This window comes from Andrena cerasifolii, chromosome 7, assembly GCF_050908995.1.
Source record: "Andrena cerasifolii isolate SP2316 chromosome 7, iyAndCera1_principal, whole genome shotgun sequence".
In the NCBI taxonomy this organism is placed as follows: domain Eukaryota; kingdom Metazoa; phylum Arthropoda; class Insecta; order Hymenoptera; family Andrenidae; genus Andrena; species Andrena cerasifolii.
The window spans coordinates 13,540,513-13,564,676 of NC_135124.1; the positions used below are offsets into that span (position 1 = coordinate 13,540,513).

General features: G+C 48.0%; 1 protein-coding gene across 1 annotated transcript; it reads left to right on the forward strand.

Annotated features, from left to right (window-relative positions):
* The first annotated feature begins 2,653 nt into the window (after positions 1 to 2,653).
* Positions 2,654 to 9,018, forward strand: Acsf2 (Acyl-CoA synthetase family member 2). The gene is made up of 9 exons (XM_076816462.1): positions 2,654 to 2,718; positions 3,050 to 3,192; positions 3,286 to 3,805; positions 5,864 to 6,047; positions 6,141 to 6,350; positions 6,454 to 6,588; positions 7,657 to 7,770; positions 7,861 to 8,097; positions 8,164 to 9,018. The coding sequence occupies exons 2-9, from the start codon at positions 3,093 to 3,095 to the stop codon at positions 8,485 to 8,487; spliced, it is 1,824 nt and encodes a 607-aa protein (XP_076672577.1). The 5' UTR covers positions 2,654 to 2,718; positions 3,050 to 3,092; the 3' UTR covers positions 8,488 to 9,018.
* Positions 9,019 to 24,164: the final 15,146 nt, after the last annotated feature.

The following is a 24,164-nucleotide window of genomic DNA, read 5'->3' on the forward strand; positions in this document are numbered from 1 at the left end:
ATCTGCTCCTGTGGAATTTTTATTGAAAGAAATGTTACTCTTAGGAACTGATTTAGAACGTGTTCTCATGGAACAGATAGTTTAGAATCTATGTAATAAACGTTCCATGGAAACATGTTATATTAGAACGTTTATTAAAAAAGGTTCCACAAGATAAAGGAAAGTACTGAAATATTAGGTACTAGTTGTATTTAACACTATAACATCACATTCTTCATATGTTTTTGTAATAAAAGGTATGAAAATAATAACATAAGTAATTAATAACAAATACTTCGTATGAACAGAAAAGAGAATTTGTCAAGAATAATAGTTACCTAAATAACATTTTTTTATAACTTACACGAACCGAAATACATAAAAATTCTATAATGTCTACGTAGAAATTATCTACGTAGGTAAATATTACAAACAAATAACACATTCAGAATATCAATTTAACTGTAATAATTATTTAATATTGTTGTAGTACTATTCATTGAACAGTGTTCAGTATTTCTTACAATGATTGAGAACTGTTTCAATATTAATGAACAAAATATCTGTTCCTGTTATAGAAAAATGTATACTTTTATATTTTATAAGTTCTATTCCAACTGAAAGTTTTTCAAGAGCATTTCGTAAAAGAAGAATGCAACAATTGAGCAAACATAACACGCAAGTGTTGCGTGGCATTTTTTGTACAAGGTATGTGTACTGAAATGTACTTTGTTTTCTGAAGAAGTATTTCAATTATGTGGAAATATTATGAGAAACTTCTGGGATCAAAAGTTTACCTGCGTTGCGTGAGGGGTGAAATTAGCCCATCTCGGTATATTTAGGTATACTACGCATAAATTTTATAGAAAAAACAAGCGAAGGAGAAAACTATTTTACAGATTTAATCATTTACATATCTATTTCTATAAACGCCGCGAAAAATTTGTGAGGATAAGATACCTATCTGAAGATGAGTTATGGTTATAAGAAATGACGAAGCGAGTCATTTTGACACCCTCGGTAGATCTAGTGTTAATAATTGGCTACCGTTTGATAACTTGTGGCACCCATAGGTGTGACCGCTGCCTATCTCACGTGGCTTTAGCACGTGCATTCTTTGTGTACAGCTCGACTCGTCAAACGGACAACGTATTCAATCAATAATTTTAAGCAAATTTATGTAATTGCGTAACAAGATACTTCGATGAAACACTTTCCCTGGAACGGAAACCTTATCAACTATCGCGCTATACACCATTTTGCACGTAAGTGCTAACCTTGCGCTAAAGGCGCACTCCAACAGCGCGTGGCTCGGCTCGATCTTCTCAAGAGTCGAACATTTTAATCGCTTATCAATTTCTCAGTAATTAATGAATATAAACAACATCTGATGGTAAAAATATCATGTAAATGCGAAATGAGAAATAGAAACAAAATCTTTCGAGCTTACACCATATTTGCATGCTATAAATTAGTATATGGTTGAAAAAGTTCAGCATACTTTTTTGCGATTTGCGTCTTAACAGTTAGGGAAGCCTTTGATTTTTTTTCTCACGACTATACCGATATAGCAACTCACAATCAGTTGAAGCGTGAATTTTTATGTCGCACGGAGGGCTCTTCGTCAGAGCCCTCTATTCTATGTAAGACGGTACAGGACCAATATTGGTCATCTAGATCCTGTTACTCCGAGTTGTAATTGCTTCGATAAACTTAATAGCGACTCTCACTCTCTTGACCTTTTCTCTGGATCCCTGGCATCCTTCAGAACGTCAGTGTTTAGGTATCTTGAAGGCGGTCAGGGGTAACACTACTATGTACACATTGTATATATGTATATATTTGTAAGCGTAATGAACGTTAAGTGCAACGACTTGCAACCTAGTATTAAGTTTTTCTTATTTGTTCTTATGTTTGTAATAATTGTATTTAAAGGGCTCTACCCGTTAATAATAATAATAAATATTTAAAAAAATTAGCTATGATTGATGTAACGTTTTACCAGTTTATTTTAGCTGATAATAATCAAACAATGCAGTTTAATGAATAATTTTGCAACTAATAATAATACTGCAACAATTTTAAATTCATTATAAAGTTTAAATTGATATTTATAAACGAATTGATTAAGTTTCCTAAATCGTACCACTACAAAGTTTCTTAAATCGTACCAGTTCGATTTGAGAGCTTATTTAATATGTTCGCTCCATGCATCTAGCTTAGTAATATAAGTTAGGTTCACTGTCGAAGCCTGGAGAAATTGCAAAAGCAAAAACCAGTTTAAAAAAAAAATAATACAAGAAAATATTCCTAGTAGTTCAAATCAAATTAGGTACTCTCAATGCTCCATCAATACAGTTGGGGCAAGGTAGAATATTACTACATTTGCTAATGAAGAAGAGTGGTTTTCCTTTCCGCGTAATGAATCACATCTACAAAATATAAGCATCAAGCTTTCAATTAATGCGATTGAAGGGTTTCTCTTAAAAAGAATCCCAAATATCGCGCTCCTTTTCAGGCCGTGAAAGTAGGGAGACGGTAAGTCCTGCTTACCGTAAAATATCTTAAGCGGTATGTACGATATCGACAATTCGTCCTAAAGTCGTTAACACGGTGACTACTTAAGCGACTTGGCATATGCGACGGCTGTCTCAGTACTCATCGTATTGCAGAAGGAACGCGAGCTGTCCGCCGCCGTCTGTAAGTCGCGGATCAAAGCGCAATTTTATCGAAGTGAGAGTCACTTATTAAATCGAGCCGATCGACTCATACGAGGCGCGTTAGCTGCGCAAAACTAGCCAGTAGCGATTGCACCGTACCAAAGGCCAAACGATTATAAAAGGCAAGAGTCGTATGATTACCCGCGATAATAAAAGTAGCATCAAAGTTCATCCGTTAACGATTGTAGTGGGGGCTTCGAAGCGTGTAGCGATAGTGTTTGGCGCGGTCATTGCCTAACTTGCAAAAGTTAGTAAACGGATGTGTGCCGTGCGTGTAAATAGAGTACATAGTGCGCTAAAAGAAAAGCCGCGCGATATTCCATACCCACTGGATCCCCTGATTCGCGCAGCGCCGATCAGCGATTACCGTGCCGCACCTGTAAATCGAAAGAAATGCTTCGCTGTTGGATAAGCAGAAATTCGACCTTGCTGCCAGCCACCAGCTTCCACATTTACTACGGTCATGCCTCTGCCTCGGAGAAGTGGCTGCTCGGTGAGTAGTTGGCCGTGATAGATCGGGAGCACGCTCCGAATAGGTGGCGGGCTCCTCTATAAACAGTAAACACACGCGAGACTATTCATCCAGATCGCAGCGCAGCGTGGACCCAGGGAAAACGGCTGAGCCACGGGACGGTAGGAAATCCCTCCCACGCGGTGACTGGCGGCAGCGTGCCTTTAGTAGAGCAAACTATCGGGCAATTGGTAGGAGAAGCAGCGAAGACATGGCCGGACAGGGTTTGCCTCGTGTCCCAGCCGCAAAATGTTCGCCTCACGTTCTCCGAGTGCATCCGTCGGGGGGACCGTTTAGCAGCAGGCTTGCTGAAGCTGGGCCTGAAGCGGGGCGATCGCGTGGGCGTTATGGCCCCGAACGACCCCGAGTGGCTTATCAGCATGGTGGCGACCGCCAGGACTGGGTTGATCCTGGTCGCGATCAACCCTGCCTACCAATTCGACGAGCTGGTCTACTGTCTGAAAATGGTCGGCGCGAGGGCCGTGATATCGTCGGACCGCTTCAAGACGCAGGACTATCCACGCATGCTGCTCGCTGCTCAACAAGCGTGTCCTACTTTGGAGCACGTAATTATCTATTCGAAGGACCACGTGACGTAAGGGAACCAGCGACGAGCGTTGCGCTCTTCGTCGCCGTCCTTCTCGCGACGGATCGACGATACGTCCGACACATGGCCAGGTTCCCTCGGAATCTCGTCTAATTTAAGCGAGGGGAATGGACACGGCGCGATAACTCCTCCGGTATCCGGCCGGCGGGTCGATAGCGGGACGGGACGGCGACGAGGCGGCGTAAATCCTTCGTCCTTAGGAAACGCGGTCGTATCGAGGGGGCGTAGGGGCCAAGTAAATTCGTCGCGACCGGCCGTTTCTCGTGATAAGTCGGATCGTACCGAGGTCGAACGCGGCCGCGGTTTTAATGTATTCTCGCCCCGTGATTCATGAATATCGCGTGCGGGCAAGTACGCGCGAGGATCGACGCACACCTCTCGCAGTCGAGTTGCCTGCGACCGGGTTAATCAGCGGCTTGGGCCGTTTAACGGGGTAGTGTAACTGCACGCTTTTCGACGCCATCTTCGGGAATTTGTTTAACGAAAAGTAGAAGTTTATATTGTCTGCCGTTTTGTCTGAGTATTAAGGTGTGTCTGCAGTAATACTCGGATTTTTTTTCAGCTTCTTTATCGTATATGTATGTAGATATATAGTCGCTGGCTCAAGCTTCTCCAAAAAATTATCTTTTCCAAAATGGAAAAACTAAGGTTTCTTTTCTTTATTATGGTTGTCTTTAGTATCGGTCGAACCACAGAAGCCCTCTAATAATAAAAATTTGCAGAGTGATAGTATTTTGGAGAACATGTTTTTGCTAAAAATTTAACTGTTTTCGTTCTATAAAATTAAGTTTTTTTATAACTAATACTATCACAGTTCTTACATCATCGCCCGACGGAAAAGAATTTTTTGCAACAAGCTTGCGTCATCCACTACCTGTATCTGTGTACACATGCCATAAAAGAGCTCGAAACAATTTTGAGTAAGGCGAATGTCCCAATTTCTGCTGATTTAAGAGGTAACTCGTCATAAAGAAGGTGTAAAAAATTTGTTTGTGATGAAAATTTGCAGAGTAATTGATTAATTCTTTAATAATAAATCAACCAATTCAAAAACTATTTAAGAAAGATATCTTCAAGATGTTTAACTATTAGTAATTTGTAATTAACTATATAACGCTCTAAATGTCGTATTTCTCACGAAAAATAGCGATATGTATTATTTTGTTGCAACTATAGTACAAACGCAACGCATATAATTGCAAGAAAAATAGGAAATGAGCAGAAATGAGGACATGACCAGAAATTGGACAATTAATCTTATTAGGTAGTTCGAACATATCTGATTATGCAGACAAAACGCCGGTCATTACAAAGCTATAAATTGTGTTAAACAAATTCCCGAGGATGGCGAAGATAACATTGAAAAACAGGCACTTACACTAGAATACGCACTTAAGTATATCGCAACGACCGCATTTTATTTAATATTCCCTTCTCATCGTTATCTGTGCTTTTAAAGCAGGCCTTGAACATCGCCGCGTGCAACAGTTCACACTCCCGCCCACACTTTGGCTAATTATTGGGTAATTTGGACAGGAAATTATCGATAAATAGTACGTTTGGTGTAAGAAACACGCCTTCTAATGCGATTACATTCACGACTATTGCCTATCGTCAGCGGGAAGTTCAAGGTAATTGTCGTTCGGTATCGCGAAGCGCGTGGATGGAAATCGCGACGCAACGGGAAGAAATTGCCGCGCGCGATTGTGGATTTCCTAAAAACGCGGCCTCGAGAGTCCCTCCTTCTGCGCTTTCCGGCCCGAGGCCGCAATCAGGCCACCACCTGCAGGCCAGCGGCGATTGATCGCTTTCGCTCGGCCCTTCGGCCAATCTATTTCCACCCGGGACTCGTAATTCTCGCAAACTTTCGCCGGATCATCGAGCCCGATTTGATTAATAATCCCTCCCCCGCGCGAAAGGAATCACCGTGACGCGCAATTGGGTTAATGGCTCGGCCGTTCCGTGCCCGTACGCGCCTCGATTCCACGCCTCTCGGAACACCCGGCCGTCGATCGATTATCGCCTAACGTCCGCTAATCCCCGCAGCGGGACTCGCCGGTTCTGCGACGTGGAGGCACTCGCGTCCAGGATCGAGACCGAGGGGATTGCCGCGCGGCAGGACGAGATGTCCTGCCACGACGGCGCCAACATACAGTTCACTTCGGGGACCACAGGTAAGCCGAAGGCCACTCTGCTGTCGCACAGGGCTCTGGTGAACAACGCGAAGCAGGTAAGAGATCGCCGGTGCTTGGTGCCCTGGCATCCTGATTGCCCTAATTAACAAAGAAAAAACCTGCGCGTTTTCTGGGACTCTGGACATTAGGCTGCGCACAGAGCGGAGTTGACACCCGACCATAGAGTCTGCTTGAACGTGCCGTTCTTCCACGCGTTCGGCGTGATAATGGGTATGCTCGTTCAGCAGCACGTAGGCACCCCTCTGACCCTGGCGTCGCGTTCCTTCGACCCTGTCAAGGCCGTGGAGGCGATGGTGCGCGAGAAGTGTAACGTCGCTTACGGGACGCCGACGATGTGGGTAAGGCGGCGACGGCCTCGAGTCATCATCCGTCGGATCATCCAACCGAGCGAAAATCGCCTCGTCACGGCCGTTCCAATGAAAACATGCACGTTTGCCTTAGATCAATCTGCTGGACGCTCATCAACGACTTCAGCCTCCACCGATCAAACTGGCCTGCGGCGTGACTGGTGGGGCGCCTGCGTCGCCGGAGCTCTTCAAGCGAATTAAAGAATGCTTCGATTTTGACAATATAAAGGTAATGTGATAGGAAGAATTAATTCGCTCGCGATTTGTGGAGAATCGATTCGGGTTGGAGATTAGGCTTCAGGGGGATGATCTATTTATTTCCGTCAATTAAACTACTATTACGGAGATTCCCAACAGGTGGGTCGCGAAGTGTTTTCTCAGGGGTCGCCACGGTTTTTTAGGGTTTTTTTTAATATTAATACGTTACAATTATATTCTAAAATATCGAATTTTAATATGTTTTCGTTATCTTATTTAATTTGCCTTAACTTATAGGAGGAAGACGGGGAGGTCGCAGGTTATTTGAATATTACAAAAAGTTGGGAAACACTGTATTATTATTATTAATATTATTAGTATGATTATTATGATTTTTATGATTATTATGATTATTATGATTATTATGATTATTATGATTATTATGATTATTATGATTATTATGATTATTATGATTATTATGATTATTATGATTATTATGATTATTATGATTATTGTCATTATTATCATTATTATCATTATTATCATTATTATCATTATTATCATTATTATTGTCATCATTATTATCATTATTATTGTCATCATTATTATCATTATTATTATTGTCATCATTATTATCATTATTATTATTATTGTCATCATTATTATTATTATCATTATCTATTCGGTTCGAGGAATGAAACTCGACGATCTAACATCGATCCTCCGTCCGATATTTCTATCGAGCTCGTTTACCTAGCGCTACGCTAATCACCGACAAACGAGGAGCACTGTTCTCGTCGAGGAATTTTTAAAATCGAAGCGTCCCTCGAAGGATCGTGGAGGATCGACGAGAGGGTCGTCGACACGGCGGGGCCGTAACCGATTCGGCCCGACACGACGCCGTCGCGTTCCCCCGCGTTATCTATGCACATATCTCTTGCACGGGCAACTCCTCGGTCCGTATGCATAAATACGATTCCGCGGGGAGAAATATCGCTTCTTGGCCGCGATCAATAACGTTCCCTTTCGCGAAATCGGGTCCCGAGGTTCCGTAACGTTCCGTCCCAACGACGTGGCTCACGGTGGTTGTTTTGGGCAGACGGTGTACGGGCAGACGGAGACGACGGGTGTATCCTTCCAGTCGTTGCCAGGCGAGGACCCCAAATTGACCGAGACCACGATCGGTTATCAGGCGAATCACTTCGAAGTGATGGTAAGCAAAAGATCGCTCGCTCCTCCGAGCCATCAGCATCGGTCCCGACGAGTAGCTATCTCTGAAGCAAGCTCTGCTTTGATCGAAAAGGTCGTGGACGAGAAGGGAGCGGTGGTTCCTCGCGGTACCATCGGGGAGCTTTGGGTCCGCGGCTACTGCACGATGATGGGCTATTGGGGCGACCAGGAGAACACCAAGAAGAGCCTGACCGACGACGGCTGGATGAAAACCGGCGACCAGTTCGTCCTGCGGGAGGACGGGTACGGGCACATAATAGGCAGGTTCAAGGACATGCTGATCAGGGGCGGGGAGAACATTTTCCCGAAGGTACGGGCTACCGTGACTGGCCACCGTTCGATCCCTTTTATCCCCCGTTGCAATCGCGTTTTGCAGGAGGTCGAGGACTTTTTGATGACGCATCCCCTGGTGCTGGAGGCTCAGGTGATAGGGGCTCACGACGAGGTCTACGGGGAGGAGATTTGCGCTTGCGTCCGTGTCCGGGCCGGCGCGAGGCTCACCAGGGAGGAGCTCAGGAACTACTGCAAGGGGAAGATCGCGCACTTTAAAATACCGCGCTACATCGAGTTCGTCGACGAGTACCCAAAGACCGCCAGCGGAAAGGTGCAGAAATTCCAATTGAAAGCGGACATGGAGCGGAAGAGAGTGATCCCGTCGAGATCGAGCAACGCCCCTCTTTCCGCTTCAATTAAACATTGAACACTTTCCACCTCGAGATGCGAAGAGGGTGTGTGAAAGTGGCCGACGCGAGCTTGTCAGAGGAAACGAATCGAGAGCGTTGAATAAAGTCTGCTCGTAACTCCTGCGCTCTGAAAATCGATCTTCGAACTTTTACGTTTTCGGCTCGTTTCACGCTGAAAACGGTCCATTCGGATGGTGTCGCTTGTTGCGCGGTACCCTGGGGGTCGACTGACGAATAGCTAATGTTATCGCTTAGGGTTTTTAGGAAAGTGATAAGTCACCGCGACGCGATAAGCTCTCGCGAGACGCGGCCGTCGTGGCAGAGGACGCCACGTATCCGCGCGTCGACTCGTCGTCAGGCTTCTCGGCAAGGTAGAGAACTATGCAGCATGGATCGAAGAGGCCACGATTATCATGTACCATCGAGGCGCACCAGCTCGACTCGCAACTACTGATTCCTGTGCAGCGCTTTATGCGACCTAGCGTAATTTCTCTGTACCTGTTTTATTCGAGGCGCGGTAATAAAACTAAGATAGCACAAACGTACAAGCACTGCGAGAGTACCTTATTCGAGCGCTGCAGGCGTAACGGGACACCCGGGAGATCTCTCTTCTCCTAGCCAGCACGCGTCGCGCCGTTTTTACGCTCTTGCGAAGCCTGATCGGTGATCGATGACACCGGTATCGGGAAGCGGAGGATAATGACGCACGGGAAAGGAAGGAAGCCGATGGAAGGCGCTGGGAGAGATAGGAAGCTGACGTGGTAAAAAGGGACGCGGGCTAAGGAGGCTAGGAAGAGGGAGAGAGATAAGGGTTGAAGAAAGAAGCCATCGAAACGCAGGGATTCGAGCGGGGCACGTGTTTCAGGTGGCGTCTAATTGAGGATGGATGCCTCCAGGCAGCGAGACTCGCTCTTCCAAGGCTGCGGGACTTGGAAGAGGCGTGCATTACCGCGGCAGATGGTGGTCGTGATTGCAGCTGCTCCGCAGCCAACACCTGCCGTTTTCTCCGCCGTCCGTCGAGATGGACGAAATCACTGTCCAGCCTCCCTCTCTTTCCTCGGGGCTGCTTTTCTCGGCGCGGCACGATTCCTTCTGAAAAGGAACAGCTGGGAATAGATATTACCTATCGATTGCCATTGAACGGCACCCTCGAGCCCTGTGTCTAGAATATCTACGCTTAGACGCAGTCGCCGCTCCGCAGACACCGGAGCGGTTTCGCCCGGGCGAAAGTGATTCTCAGCGTGTCCGACGGTGTCGAAATCTTTTTAAATATCCTCAGACGAGACCGCAAAAACTGGTCTACATGGCTCGGTCGGAGGACCTGTAGTCTCAGGCGCGGGGATTAATTCTGGCGACCGGCCAGGATGTACGAGTCCCGGACACGGAACAGCGGCGGGAGGCCAAGGGATGATAGTGGCACGGAGTAAATTCGCCCGAGACAGATTCGCGCGGAAAATTGTCGGCGCGGAATTGGTGGCCGCGCGCAACGGCCCCGACAGCGGGAATAGACGACCGTGACCACGATTTCTCTTCCACCGGGGAAAGGAGCTAACGAGCTGTCAACTGTCACCGAATCGGGACCGTTCCGAGTCACCGGTAAACGTCGATGCTCCGCGTTCTTGCCCCGGCCAGCTGCTCCACCCGTCCGGTGTCTTCCCTTCTCGATCGTGGATCGTTGAGGGACCAGGCCGGGGCGCCGAGACAGGTCGAAATTTCTTGGAGAGCGCCGCATAATCGATCCGCCCACGGCTCGATTTCCGGTGGAAGGCTGACGACTGCGGCGAACAATAAGAGGGCGACGGGGAAGCGGAGCGGCGGGGATGGTGCAACGGAACACGACGAGCGAAGGACAGGCTCCCGCGATCGGGGAGGAAAAAGAATGGAGGAAATTCCAGGAGGAGTAGGCGGAGAATGGCGGTAAATTAATAACGGCAGAGGGCTGGAGAAGGGTGGTGGGTCGGTTTAATCGCTTAATCGAGGCTCCAGAATGCTCGGCGAGCTTGGCGGCTCGCGCCCTTTCGCTTCGACCCGGTGAAAGCCCTCGAAAGGGTCGGCAATTACTTAAAAACGAAGTTGCGCGCCATCATCGCCGCCGTTTTCTTTTCCACTACCCTCGGCTAGCCCGAGAGGAGCCCAGCGGTGGTCTCCTTTCTCGGCTTCTCCTCTCCGGACTCGTCCTCCTACGCGTACACATCGGTTTCGCGCGATAGCCCTGCCAAAGGGCCGTATCACTGGGGACGAGAGGAGAAGCGTGGCCGACGCGGCTGCTAGCCGGATGGAGCCTCTATTCGCGCAACGACAGTAATATCCAAATAGTAAAACGGATGGCAGCCGACTCGAGGGCACGGCAAACACTCGAACAGTGGCTGGATCGATGAAAGGTACCGCGAATCGCGGCAACCACCGTAATAAAAGAGTCCGACCGCGTAAACGTAATCCACCTACTTCCCCTCCCCGCTCAAAAGCCGAGTCTCGCCTGGCCCGAAACCGTACGCCAAGCTGAATTCTTGACGTTTCGAAAGCCGCCCGCGGTCGTGCGAAATTCGAGCGCGATCGCGCGGGGGGAAAACGCGCTGCGACCGGGAATCGGTGGTTTTCCGCTGCGCGTGGGGCACGATTGATCCTGCGACTGACGGAATTGCCGCCTCATTAACATGTTGGCAGACCTCTGATCTGATTTCACGTTGCACCTCCCCTGATCTGTGTACACGGGTGGACACAGGGTGGTTCGGGTTCGGGGCAAGGGATTGCTGTGCGCGACGCGCTTACCTTTTTCGCTCACCCCTTGCTTTGTAAATTGGCGTTAATGTCTGTTTCCCAGCGGAGACTGGAATTATTATTATTCTCCGCGTTCAATGGAATCGAGGACCTTGCAGCGAGACGGGGGCAGCTACGTTTTTCTACCAACTTCGAGTAAATTACGAAAAACTGTTTATAGAATTATTGCTTTGAATTGACGTCGAGCGGAGAACATTAATTGAAAAGTATATATTGTCACGGAATAAGTAGTACCTATCTAGTTATTGTGTTAATAAGCTTTCATTTCCATTTTTGGCGATTTTTTCAAATCTGGAGCTGCCCGAAATAAAAAATATTGCACAAAATAGGTTGAAAATTTGCAATAAATCTGCTACTTCTTATCGAATTTGCATTAAACGTGCACCAGGCGATGTAGAATTTTGTTTACACATAATAACTCAAAAATGGTAATAAAAAAATATATAAAAAATAATTTTTATGTTAAACGATTTTGTTAAAAATGTAATAAAAACTAAATTAAAATGCACTAAAAAATAATTATTTTCTTGTACTTCAATTTTGATGGTGTTAATATCATTTTAAATAAAATCGTGAGGCAGGATATTTCATAACAGGATATGAATCACTTTAATACAGAAGCAAACATCGAAATGAATTTGTTGTTAGAAAGTTTTCACTCGCATTATTGAAACAAAATATTTTAATTGCGGGATACAGATTGTAATGTCCACATAAAATTGATAAACTGTAGTTGATGATGTGGCACTTGCCAACCAATTCTTCAACTTCTGGTTGCACATGGTGCCCCACGATTTTGTTTAAAGTGATATTAACAGTGCAAATTAGAAGTACAAGAAAAGAATTATTTTTTAGTTTCTAGTGCATTTTAATTTAGTATTTACTACATTTTTAATAAAATCGTTTAACATAATTTTTTTTTATATTTCTTTATTTTCTAGTTTTTAGTGTTTCTGGATTTACATTTCACAGCTCAGACTTCTTTACAAATATCTGTTATTGCTGTATAACAGTTTAACAGTTTGCTTAAACGTTGTAACGCTACAGTTACTAAAAAACAATTCTTTTCTTGTACTACAATTCCGATGGTGATATACTACGAACGCTTGCAAAGTTTTAGTTTTACAATTCGTACATACGTGACGGATTATGTCTCGATAAATTGTGTATTTTCACTAACAGCGATGCGACTGACGTCCCGGACGCAGTGGCTTCTTGTCGTTTTCATAAAAGAACGCGAGTGGCTGCTTTCAAGTCGTTTGGATTTGTGGTTATCGGTTATATATCTTGATGACTGGGTAATTTTTTCACCCTCTCAGGCTAAATTTTTTAAATATTGTATCGTCATCCATTTCAAGACAATTGGACAGTTCGAAGTGGGTTACATTTGAGTTGCCAGATTTGAACCCTACAAACATACAAACAGAGGATCGAAGCTGAACAAAATCGTTTAAAAAATGAAGCTGCACCCCTCTTCCTGCAACGTACCCAAATTCACATTACGCCATCGCGCACGATGCGGACACTCCTCACACGGCAAAGCTGCCTCGGTAACCGAGCGTCGAGGATCGGCTCGCACGCGACTCCTCGTCGTTGTTCATCCCTCCGCGACGTCGCAGCTTCCGGTCTGCGGGGGCGAGAGAATGGACCGCGCAGTGTCAGATGCAGAGGAGAAAGCGACGAGTAATAAGGAGTTGCCCGTCGTGACGGAGGAATATTTCGTCTCCTCGCGAAACGTAGGCCACGCAGGCCACGTACCGATGCCTCTCGTTGGAATCGAGGTTACGCGGCCCCATCGGCGACGATCTCGACGCTCGGGGAGTCGAGGCTCGCTTCCGCGGGATAAAATCGATGCACGGGGAAGGGGGCGCGAGTTACGCGCCTGGAAAATAGGTAACAATGAATCGTTGGCCGGCGCGCGAGCACGTTTTTGCGAGAAGGATCGTCGCGAAGGACGATGAGCTCCATCCGAGCAGATGGAATCGCAGCGAATCTCGGTTGCGCGTCTTGGACGGGGGCGGGAGGGGGGCAAAAACTCGTGGAAGAAGCTTAATGGAGCGTCTCCTCCAGCGGCGGAACGATCCAGAGGACGACGAGGGAGAGAGCTGGCTCGCTCGCGAGTTTTTCTCGCCTCTCGACTCGTACGCCGCGCCGCGCTGCGCCGCCTACGGAAGTGCCGCGAGGGGGCCCCAAGATTATCGCGTTCCCATAAAACGAATGAGAATTCCCCAGCCGGAGAGACGCGCAGGAAACGAAGACAAAAGGAAAGCGCTCGGCTCGGCCGTAGAATAGGAGGAGAGCGCTACTCGAGAAATTTCGTCGAACGCCGGAGAGACGCTGGATGACGAATCCTCCTTTCCGGCCCCTAGTTCGCCCCGCGAGGGAACGGTTTTACGAGTCCCACTGTGTTACACGCTGTTACGAGACACTCGAAATTCGCTTGGAACCGAACGTGTTCGCCGCGGAGACAGCCGCCCATGAATTCGATATCGCTTGGCTTTCCCTCGACGCGTCGGGCCGCACGATGGAGATCGAAATAATCCGACGAGTATGACGATAACGATAAAGCCGGCCGATAAAGGGCTGGCGGGAAGGGGGAGGATTTTGGCTGCTGACGGTTCTCGGAGAACCATGGCGTTTTCCGTCCACGTAATCGATTTACGAGAAGTCATTCGTCCCCGGCCGAGGCCCTTTCTCTCTCTCTGGCAGCGGTGAGCGTCGCCGTGGACGTCGGCGTCGTCGTCCTCGAGGCACGAAAGCGTGGTGGAAGCGTGCCGCTCGGTTCGGACGACGAGGGACCGCGTCCCCCTTTTCCTCGATCTCTCCATCTCTCCGTCTCACCCTACTTGCCACTCTTTCCATCGCCATTTCCCTTTGTCGCTGCGTTTTCTCGTGGCTGCTCCCCGCTCACTCTCTCTCTCTCTTTCACTGTGTGCCCCCCGACCACCCTACCGAGAACGGCCGCCAGAGAATTCTCTCGGTATCGATCGAACGAAGATGGGGGGAGAGAAAGAGAGCCGCTCGCGTCCCACGATTTAAGTCCATTTAATGGCGATACATTGTTTAGTATCGGCCACGCTCGCGGCGCCTAATACAATTCGAGCGGCCGGGCGTTTTCACCCCTGGCGTTTGCCCTCCCTGTGTAAAATCATGGGCGCTTTTGCATTTCGACACGCCTCCCATACATCCGATGATTGCGTCCACATCGAGGGGTAGGTAACGCCGGGCTGTATTTGCGGCGCGGAGTTTTCGGGCGATTCGCGTCCGCAGAGACGCCAAAGGCTGGAATTAATAAAGCCCTCGGACTAGAACCGTACGGATTTTTTCTATCAATTTCTCGGCTACGTTCCATATTTGAGCGTATTGTGCTCCGCGAACAATAACTCATCTCGATATTGCTGGCCTGGCTCTCGCATCCGACGGTCCTCCCCCTCTCTCTCGCTCTCTCTCTCTCTCTCTCTCTCTTTTCACTCGCCGCCCCGCCGTCCCGTTTCACTTCGCTATCTTCGTTTGCTTTTTCCGCCCCTCCGCCGCCCGCCTCCGCATCGATAAAGTCACCGGCAGTCGCGATTTTACGACTCGAAACGGAACTTTGCCTATTAAAGCGTGGCTCGTTAGCTCCGCGATGCGACGCCACGCTCGCGATCCAGCGGCCAGACTGCGAGACATTCGATTCGAGTCGACCTCCACGGCTCTACCGATCGTCGATCTTATAACTGAAGCTCTTCTTTTCAAGCCGATCGCAACGTCACGAATCTTTTTCGATTCGACATCCTCTGATAAGCGATCAGCTGCGTGTTATCTTGGATTACTTCTAAGTTCGGAATGGCTAATTTTGAGGGTGCGGTAAATTTTGGGCGAGAAAAGTTGGAAAAGGTTTAACCAGAGAGGCTCCAGACAACTTTAAAACCAATTCACTTTCTGCTCGTCCAGCAAATTAGCAATCACACATATGTGAGTTGTCATATTAACGGGTCTCCCTGCTGTTGACGGCCTGAAAAGGATTTTTTAAAGAGAAACCTGCAAATTATATTAATTGAAAAACTTTATGCCTATATTTACGCATATTTAGGCAACATTTTAAAAAAAAATTAATTTAAAAAACGGGGCCTGAAACTTTAAACGCCTTTTTCTCAAAACGATGTTTTTCGAATTTGTAAGCGTGATATCTCAAAAATCAATCACCCGATTTACTTGAAACTTGGCATATATTTTCAGTAGCATTCGTACTGTTTCTCCAAGTCAACAGACACCTGCAACCCTCAAACCACTGGCTGTTGTTGAATATAATGCAGGAAAGTGTGGTAATAGATTATTCCGATTAAATGGTTTCTGATGCCACCACAATTAGAAAAGGAATCAAGTGGTACCGAAAGCTTGGCATTCAACTACTTCTGGGAATTTCTGTTGTAAATGCTTGGACGGTTTACAAAATTGCAACAAAGAAGGATGTGAATATTAGAAGATTTTGGGAAATATTAGCTGTAAAATTATTTGGGTTCACTGAAAATACAACAAATCCTTGTCTTCGTTGGAGTCAGCATTCGAAAAAATGATTCCGGAGGAAGCATTAGACGCGCATGCAAACAATGTTATGCAGATAAAAGTCGTCGAATGGGCAGATCAGAGACACGAGAGAATTTAAAGACAACAACAACTTATTATCCAAGTTGTCCCGACCAACCCTAGCTTCGTATAGAATGTTTTAAAGTTTTGCATTCTACATAATTTTCTTAGTAAACCATTTTCGTATTACTTTTGCAACAATAGTTTATACTAAAAAATATTCTATTATAAATTTAAGCTATATTAATAAATATAGTTTATATTGATTAATATTCAATAGTTTTGTTACTTCCTCTGCGAAATATCTTTTCAAACACATACGAATGTTCTGCGCAAGTAGTCAAATAAGCGTCACCCCAATACGGGTGACGCGGCCCGATCAGAAACTTTACTGTCACCCGAATACGGGTCACGTGGCAGTCAGCGTATTAAATACATTCGAAAATTGTCCCAACTCTTTCGAATTAAAATATCTAACGATATTTCTCAGAAAAGGCGGTAGACGCTTGTTAGTCCAGTGGCGCCAAATCTCCAAATCGGTCCCTGCTTCCACGAACGGAAAAATACTCTAATACAGACGATTTAAGTAGTAGCATCCTGTCACAGTCAGGCGCGTCGAAAGATTCTCTGATCCCGCATCTCCCATGCAGGTACCTACCAACTGGTAGACCAACTACCTCGCAACTTTCCCAAGTAAATTTTCTCATCCACGGTACCCCGCAGGTACTACGGTCCCTTGGTACTTCTGCTATCAATATCCCTTATTCCCTGCCCATCGGCAGTTGAGCAGTTGGAGGCCCGTGAAAGGCAAGCTGGACAGAGAGCGATGGTCAGTGGGATGCGCGTTGGGTCGGCAGGTCGGCTTTAAAGGACCCATGGAGTCGTTGCGTTTACGTTTGCGTGGCACGTGGGTGTACTCGAGGAAAACTCTCGGTGGAACGGTAAGCCGGAACGAGAAGCCGGTTAATGAAGGATGGAAGGGCCGGCTGGCCTCTGTTTGAGAAGCACTAGTCCGGTCTCCCGAGAGTGGTCGGTCTTCTCCTAGATATCTGGCGGGGGTACGCCAGGAACACGGTCGGGGGTACGGCTGGCCACTTCCCAAGGGAGCCCGTTTCACCTCCGTCTCTCTCGCATGGATCTCGCGTAGAAGCGCGTCCGCGAGAGTGAGAAACCGGGTTATATGCAGATACATACTCGTTCTTCCCTGGCCGTTTCTTCTTGGTCGGATAGCCCGCTCTCTCTTCATCCCTCCGCTTCCACTCGCTCCCTCTTCGCTAGCTCTCCAGGTCCCCCCGTGGCCGTCGACGTCGCCGTCGTTTCTTTCCTCGCCTCTGAAACGCTCGACGATACCCTCAGGTACGAAATGGCAATCGCTATGGGCTCTCTGTCTCTCTCTCTCTCTCTCTCTCATCTCCTCCATCCTCCTCCACGAGCTGTGTCCCTTTGTTCCACGCCGTCCTCGGCGTCTCGCAAATCAACGCAGCTTCTTACTTTTCGTTCCCCGGCTAGACGTGTTATTTGCACATCTTTGACGGAGCGAGCTCGGGGAAAAGCTCCGCGTGATTCTCGCGCTGTTCCTCGATCGACCGGCGCGGAGGAACGGAAGAGAGGAAGGACCGGAGAACGGAATCCTCGCGAGTTACGGCGACGACGGTGGAAGCGTTAAGGGGTAGAGATCAGAGCCTCTTGGTATTTCCCCCGGTCCGAAATCCTCGAGCAAAGCCGGTCGCAGCGCCGTTCGCTGCGCTGGATTACTTGGAGATACCGTGGTCATTCCGGGAGGCTGGTTCCCGCGTGTCTGATCGACGGAGTTATCCACGCGGCTTTCGGTAAGTCGAACTGTGCGTCGACTCGCCCGCTGGTCTCTGGCGGTTTCCAGCCGGTGATGATCGCGCGCATCGTCGCTCCGACGAAGTGGATTTAATTAACGAGCGCGCGGGAAAGAACGAAAGAAAGAACCGGCGCGGAGCGGGAAGAGGATCAGCGAACAAACACAGAAAGAGGGAGAGCGGGCACGGGGAAACGCGCGCGGCTTCCCGCAGAGTAAACGAACGAAATTCGATGTCCGACAGAGGCCACGTTTCTTCCGACGCGCGCTCCACGCTTCCGCGCTACCGCCGGCAGAAAGATGTTGAGGGAAACAGCGGGATGGAAGGGAGGAGAGAGCCTTCTATCCTCCCTCTGCACCGTTTTTCTCTTTTCCGGCCGCGGTGGCCCGGTTGCGGCCAGGAAAAACAAAGGACACCGATTCCGATCCGCGCGGTAAAATATAGCCGGGCAGGTTCACGCCCACGCAACCCCCTGGCTCGCTCCTCCAGGCCGCGCGATTAAATACCTAAATACCGTCAGCCGCCAGCGTCGGTACGCGGGCCCCGACGCCGGCGTTAAACGATTAATCGCACTGATTGGATTCCAATTAGCCTGCTAACGACACCGCGGCCAAAGCGGATTTTCCTCGCTGCCACTCGCGCTCCTCGTCCATTCTTCCTCCGGGCAGAGCCTCGCTCTCGCTCCTCTCTTTCCCCGTCGCTCCTTCTCCGTCGCGGGGTCTAAACGTCCACCCGGACGGCTCGGTTACGCGGCGTCTCGAATATATACGGCCGTCGTGAAAGCGCGCGTTCACCTTTATTGCCCCTGCGGCCGACGAATTTTATTGGCCAGGCGACGGGCGCTTTCGCGGAAGCTTCCGATGACGGAGGACCACCGAAATGCCCACCGCTAACCAAATATTTCCCGAGCGAATCTGAAATTCTTCTACGTAAATGTATCACCACGAACCCTGTTTTATTCAAATGTCCCTTCATCGGAGCCCTTCCGACGTCGAACCTCGTTCAAGAGTGTTCCAAATCCAGTTCCCCTCTAGAAACGATTAAAACGCTGCTCGGGTTCTGTCAGCTTTGAATTCGACGCTAGCGAAGAAGAAGAATAATCCACCCTCCAAGCGAAGCTGCGTGGGATCGTAATTCGATACAGAACAGTCCCGTCGCCGTGCTCGATTTGCCGGTTCAACGGTAGGTATACCTATCGGTGAAAAATTCCCTCTGCTGGCGCGTTGAATTAGTAAAGAGTCAACCGTGTGTACGAGTTAACGGCGCCAAAGAAGCTCCGGCTCACGGCCACTCTGGCGAAAAGATTCCGTGTACACACGTACACTGTCGTCGCCTTGGACCACCCCCCCCGTCCTCCCCTGCTCGCTCTTCCAGCCATTTTACAATCCATGTCCGCCTCCTCGTCCCTTTTCACCCCGCGTGCACGCGGCCAGTGTAAGCACACCGTTCGAATAACCGACAAACAGCCGAGTCGACGAAAGCTTCCCTAACCGAAGAAACGTATTGCAGCCGTATTTGCATTCAATTTCTTCGTAAGGGCCCTCCTCCATCCACTCCCTTCCGCGCTCCCTCGTCCTTTCAGCCTTCGTTTCTCCCTCCCTCCAGCCTCCCCTGTTCTCGTCCCCTCGCGTCTCCCTTTTTCTTCTCCTCCGCAGCCGCCACCCTCCTCCCTCTCTCGCTCGCCCTTTTCTTCGCAGCGAAATAGGGTCTCGAGGATGAAAGGAATGCACTTGCCAAACATTAGCGTGCACGTACGTAGTCGATACGTAAAGGCTCTTCCCCGTGACGGGGAACTGACTGAGAGGCGGAGCCTCGACGCATCTCTTCGCTCGCTACTTTCCCAGCAGTCGCAGTCGATTATTTCGCGCGACCCTTTAACGAGGAATCCTTCCAGGGCACGCGGCCCCCTCGAGACAGCTCTTTGTCGCTCGATGTCGGTCTTTTCGTTCAGGCCGTGGGCTCGCGCGAAAAGGTCCCGCTCCGCGGAACTTTCGGAATAGTTGGCGGGAAAGCACGGAAACGCCGGCAAGTTTTCCGCGAAACTCTGCCGGCCTCTCGAAGGGGCGAATTATGTGGCTTCGAGGTGGAAACCTGCAGGTACTTTTTCTTCCGCGGCTTCCTTTTCCGTCGCTTCGAGTTATTCGTCACGCTGCCGGGACTCCCCAGCGGCTTCGAAAAATAGGGGCGGTTGCTTAAAGGTAGTAGGGTAAGTCCGGGTGAGATGGTCATATTTTCGAATGGAGACAACTCCTACAGCCTATCTATTTGAAATAAAGCAACGAAAATGGTGTAGAACAGAAGTTCAATCCTTTGTCTACTCATCCGCTGATATCAATAAACGAAAAATTATTATTTAATACGCAAATTTCACAAATGAAAAAAAGTGCCATTGCCCATCTCTCCCTTAATGTCCGGAAGAGATGGGCGTATATCACTTTCAGGCTAACAAGTTGTGAATCTTATCTAGTTATCGCAGATCCTTTCTAGTTTTCGTCCACATTTATTTCTGCCCGCTGAAAACTTCTTTGGGCTTTTGCTGTGAGTCGTCTAATCCGCATGTTTGAGAAATTCAAACTCGATTTACTCGAAAACGAAGCGCAGCATCGAAAAACTTTATTCCTTTTCCTAGAATCATTTACTTCTTGCAAGTCGAAAAGAAAGAGTCGCTTTTTTCGATATCGCGCTTCGTTTTCGAGTAAATCGCAATTTCGGCGAAGCGTACCTTAACGCGTCCGGTGATCCTGCCGCACGGAAGAACGAGCGGTACGTCGGCCGAGCAGGGCCTTATTTCAACCGCGAATAATACTTAGACTGTATATTATACCGGCGCAAATGAGTATATAAATAACGAGGGCCGGGCTGCGTAATGAAAACGTTAAAATGACGTTGACGGAGGGATCGTTGCGTCGTCCCGTTACGCCATTATCCTCTTAACGACACTGTGGTTGATACCGACACAGTTCCACCGAATTCGCATAATTCCTCCCGCAAGCGTTATCTCTTTCGTATTCGCATATCGCGCAGCAAGAGGTATTACATAAATTATGCAACAGTGTACGCGTCGACTTGGACGCGTCGCGATACTGCCGGCTGGAACTCGCCGTTCCAGGGAGCGTTTCCCCGGGGAACGTCACCGCCACGGTCGAGAATTAATTCGTGCCCCTACCCCACACCTCTCCCCCACCCGCGAGATGCTACAACTCTCAATTACTTTATCGTTTCCGCGACGCCTATCCCATCGCAGGTATCGTATCCTTCCGTTCCTTTCCCGTCGATATTTGTCTTGGAGTGTCAAGTGGATCGACGGCCGTTCCTTTACGATTCCCCTTTAGAAGCAGCCAATTTTCGACCTCCCTTAACTCGTCGAGCTTCGTCGCCGTAACGATTCGTTTCCAGCCGCCCGATCCGAGGCGATTACGGGGGAACAACGACTTAGGTATAGGCGGAGGAACGGTCCGCCGAGGACGCGAGCCGAAGTCGTCGCGGGGGATGGTTGGCTGGCTGACTGGCGGAAAAGCTCGTTTATTAAAGTCACGAGGCTCGTTGCTTATTAGAAATCGAGCCCGCGGGCCATTAATATTCATCGCCGTGTTTCTGCCCCTCCGATAAAAGATTCCCTCTCTCCAGGCGGACAAGAGGGCGGAAAGGCCGCCACTATCTCTCTATTAGGCCACCCCCGGGCCACCCCCTCGGTCGCGGATTATCTCGTTATTGGGTACGACGAAAGGAGCCCGGGCGGGGGTAGAGCTGAGAGAACGATCGAAATTACGCGGCTCGAGCCTTCGATTCGCAATTTCACGGGTCGACGTTGATTACCTGACGCCGATTCCCGCTCGTAATCGATCGTCCTCGACGATTATACGGTTATTAGTGGCGCGCGGGGGCCGCGGCGGGGCGGGCACTCTCGTTTCAAGTTAGCTGGCTTGTCGCAAATCCTCGCGACAATTGTCCCGGTTAGCGGTGACGTTTAATCGAATATCCGCTCGGATAAAATATTCGAATTGGAGGGTTACGCACCGTCGACTCCCCGGTCGCGAGGCTGGGCGCCAATTAATTTGGATTTATTAGAACGAAGAATCGTCGATCGCCGAGAGATACCTGCTCGCCTCTCTCTCTCTCTCTCCCTCGCTCACCAGCTCTCTTCCTCCACGCTATCGTTGTTCCCTTGATTTTAACGAGTCCACCGTTAATTCCGGGGCAGCGGAATCGCCGCCGGAGATTCACGCGTTTATCGATTATCCATCGTGGGCCGCGTATGCCACCAGCGATCGCTTCCGTTGCACGATTAATCAGCCCGGACGCGCGATTAATTCGAACGGCTCGATTGCTCCACCGCCTTGGCGACTATCACCGTGTCGCTGGCTGGATATTTCGTCGAGAATTTCCGCGCAGCTCGGACGTGGCGTAAACTCGGATACCGAAGCGGGCCGTTCCCTTAAACGATCGCGAGCGGCAACCGCCTGTGCCGTGCTCCACATCGAGGCATACGGTAATGCACCCGCTGGTTGTTTTTAAAGATTAACGTGACGCGACGGGACGGGAGGCCCTACGGACGGTAAATAATTTAGGCTCAAAGCTGTCTTACCTGTCGCTCGGCCTAGCGGAAGCGTCTCCTCGAGGAAAACGCGAGACGCTGGGGGAACGGGAGGCGAGGCAGTTGTTCCGCGTATTAATTCGATTTTCTGCTGTCGATGCGGGACATCAAAGTACGCGGGTACACGTGGACTCGTCTACTTTGATTGTTTGCCACGGTGAACACGTGGCCAGTGCCTCTCCGGTTATGAAGTTTATTCGTTCGCATTAATTAGGAGAGTTAGCGCCGAAATAAATCGATGCGACGAGAGCACGCTGCTTTCCTTTTCTCGACGCCGTGGTATCGATCGCCTCTCTCTGTATCTCTCCCACTGCAAACTCTCCACTGCTCCCTTGGGGACGTTAGAGTCAATTAATTCTAAAATTTGTGGACATTTCATTAGTCCATTAATTACTTCGAAGAGGAACGATCGGATCCACCGGTAACTTATACGGTTGTCGTATCCAGTTTCCAAGGTAGATACAGATTCGCAATTATGACGGTTCCTTTTCATTGGCCGGTTCATCTTCGCCCCGCTAAGCAGCACAGTGGGGAAATTTCGCGATTTTATGGCCAAAACCACAAAAATAAATTTTTCAATTCGACGAAATAAATGCAAATGACAGTTGAAGAATTAATATGAGTATCAAATGCCACCAAATTTACTGTTAAATGTTTTAATACAAAGCTCGTATAGACTCGCAAATTTTTATGTTCGTGTGAGGTTAGACCGATCGCAAAGAATTAATCCTGATTTTCAAGTTCCTTCAAACACTTATATTGTGTTATCTAAATATCTGAAAATAATTTCAACGCATGGATTCAATTCCTGGTGGTGCGATATCTCTTTGTCCTCAAAATAATTGTGTTTCGGTTTTTAATACGTAATTTATACAATTTTTAAAGTAGTGTTTTAGAAATAACCTTTTCACATAAGAATCAATTTTCAATACATGAAAAAGTTATCAATCCCATAATATCCTGCAATGATTTTCATTCCTATTCTAGGTTCGACTATTTTGATTCATTAAATGCAATTATTGAATGCTAATAGTTGCTAATCTTGTAATTATTCACATGTTATATATTACAAACATTTTATTCTTTTTTAAACGATTTTATTCAGCTCCGATCCTCTGTTTGATTGTTTGTATTATGTATATTTGTTTGTCGTCAGAAGGGATAATCCTTCTGTTGTGCCCTGCTGCACTGTAGCAGAGGCATGCTCTAACAAAGAAAAAAGTGTATAAATGTAAATAATAAAAAAATCTTTATCGTTCGTAATTTTTGTAACTGCTGTTTCGCGGATAATTTATTTTCTCATATATTAGAACGTGAAAGTGCCGAATTTTATATATTAGAAACAAATCTTGAGGTTTTGACCAGGAAAATGGATATAGTTCTTCAATCGACATTCGTATTAAATTAGTAAAATTAAAAAATTTAATTTCTGCATTTTTGGCCATAAAATCGCAAAATTTCCCCACTGCGCGGAGCCCGCGAATCGGTGTCCAACTCTTTCCAGGAGTAATTGATATTTAGATGGAGGGATCGGGGAGCAAATTACGGGGGAATATTGGAGGAGAGTGGAGCGGCTCGATAAAATCCTGGACCTGCGGTGCTCGCGAACTCGTTACACCGGGCCGAAGGAGTTTTCTGGGCGACCTCCTATTTCTCTTCTATTATTATACCCGGCTATTCGATCCGTGCCGCTTGTTCTTTACCAATCTTTAACGATACCTCGGCGACTCGAGGGCCAGAGGATAAAGTCGGACAAGAACGGGCGAATCGAAGCGAAAAGAAACGTCAAAGGAGGATTTATTTCTCCACGGGATAATAGGAAAAATCGGTACAGAGGAGCGGCCACTTTGCAGATAACGCGGCCGGTGGTTCTCGCAGGGAAAAAGCTCGCATAAGCTCGCCAATAATTCGTAGCGTCCACGTATCG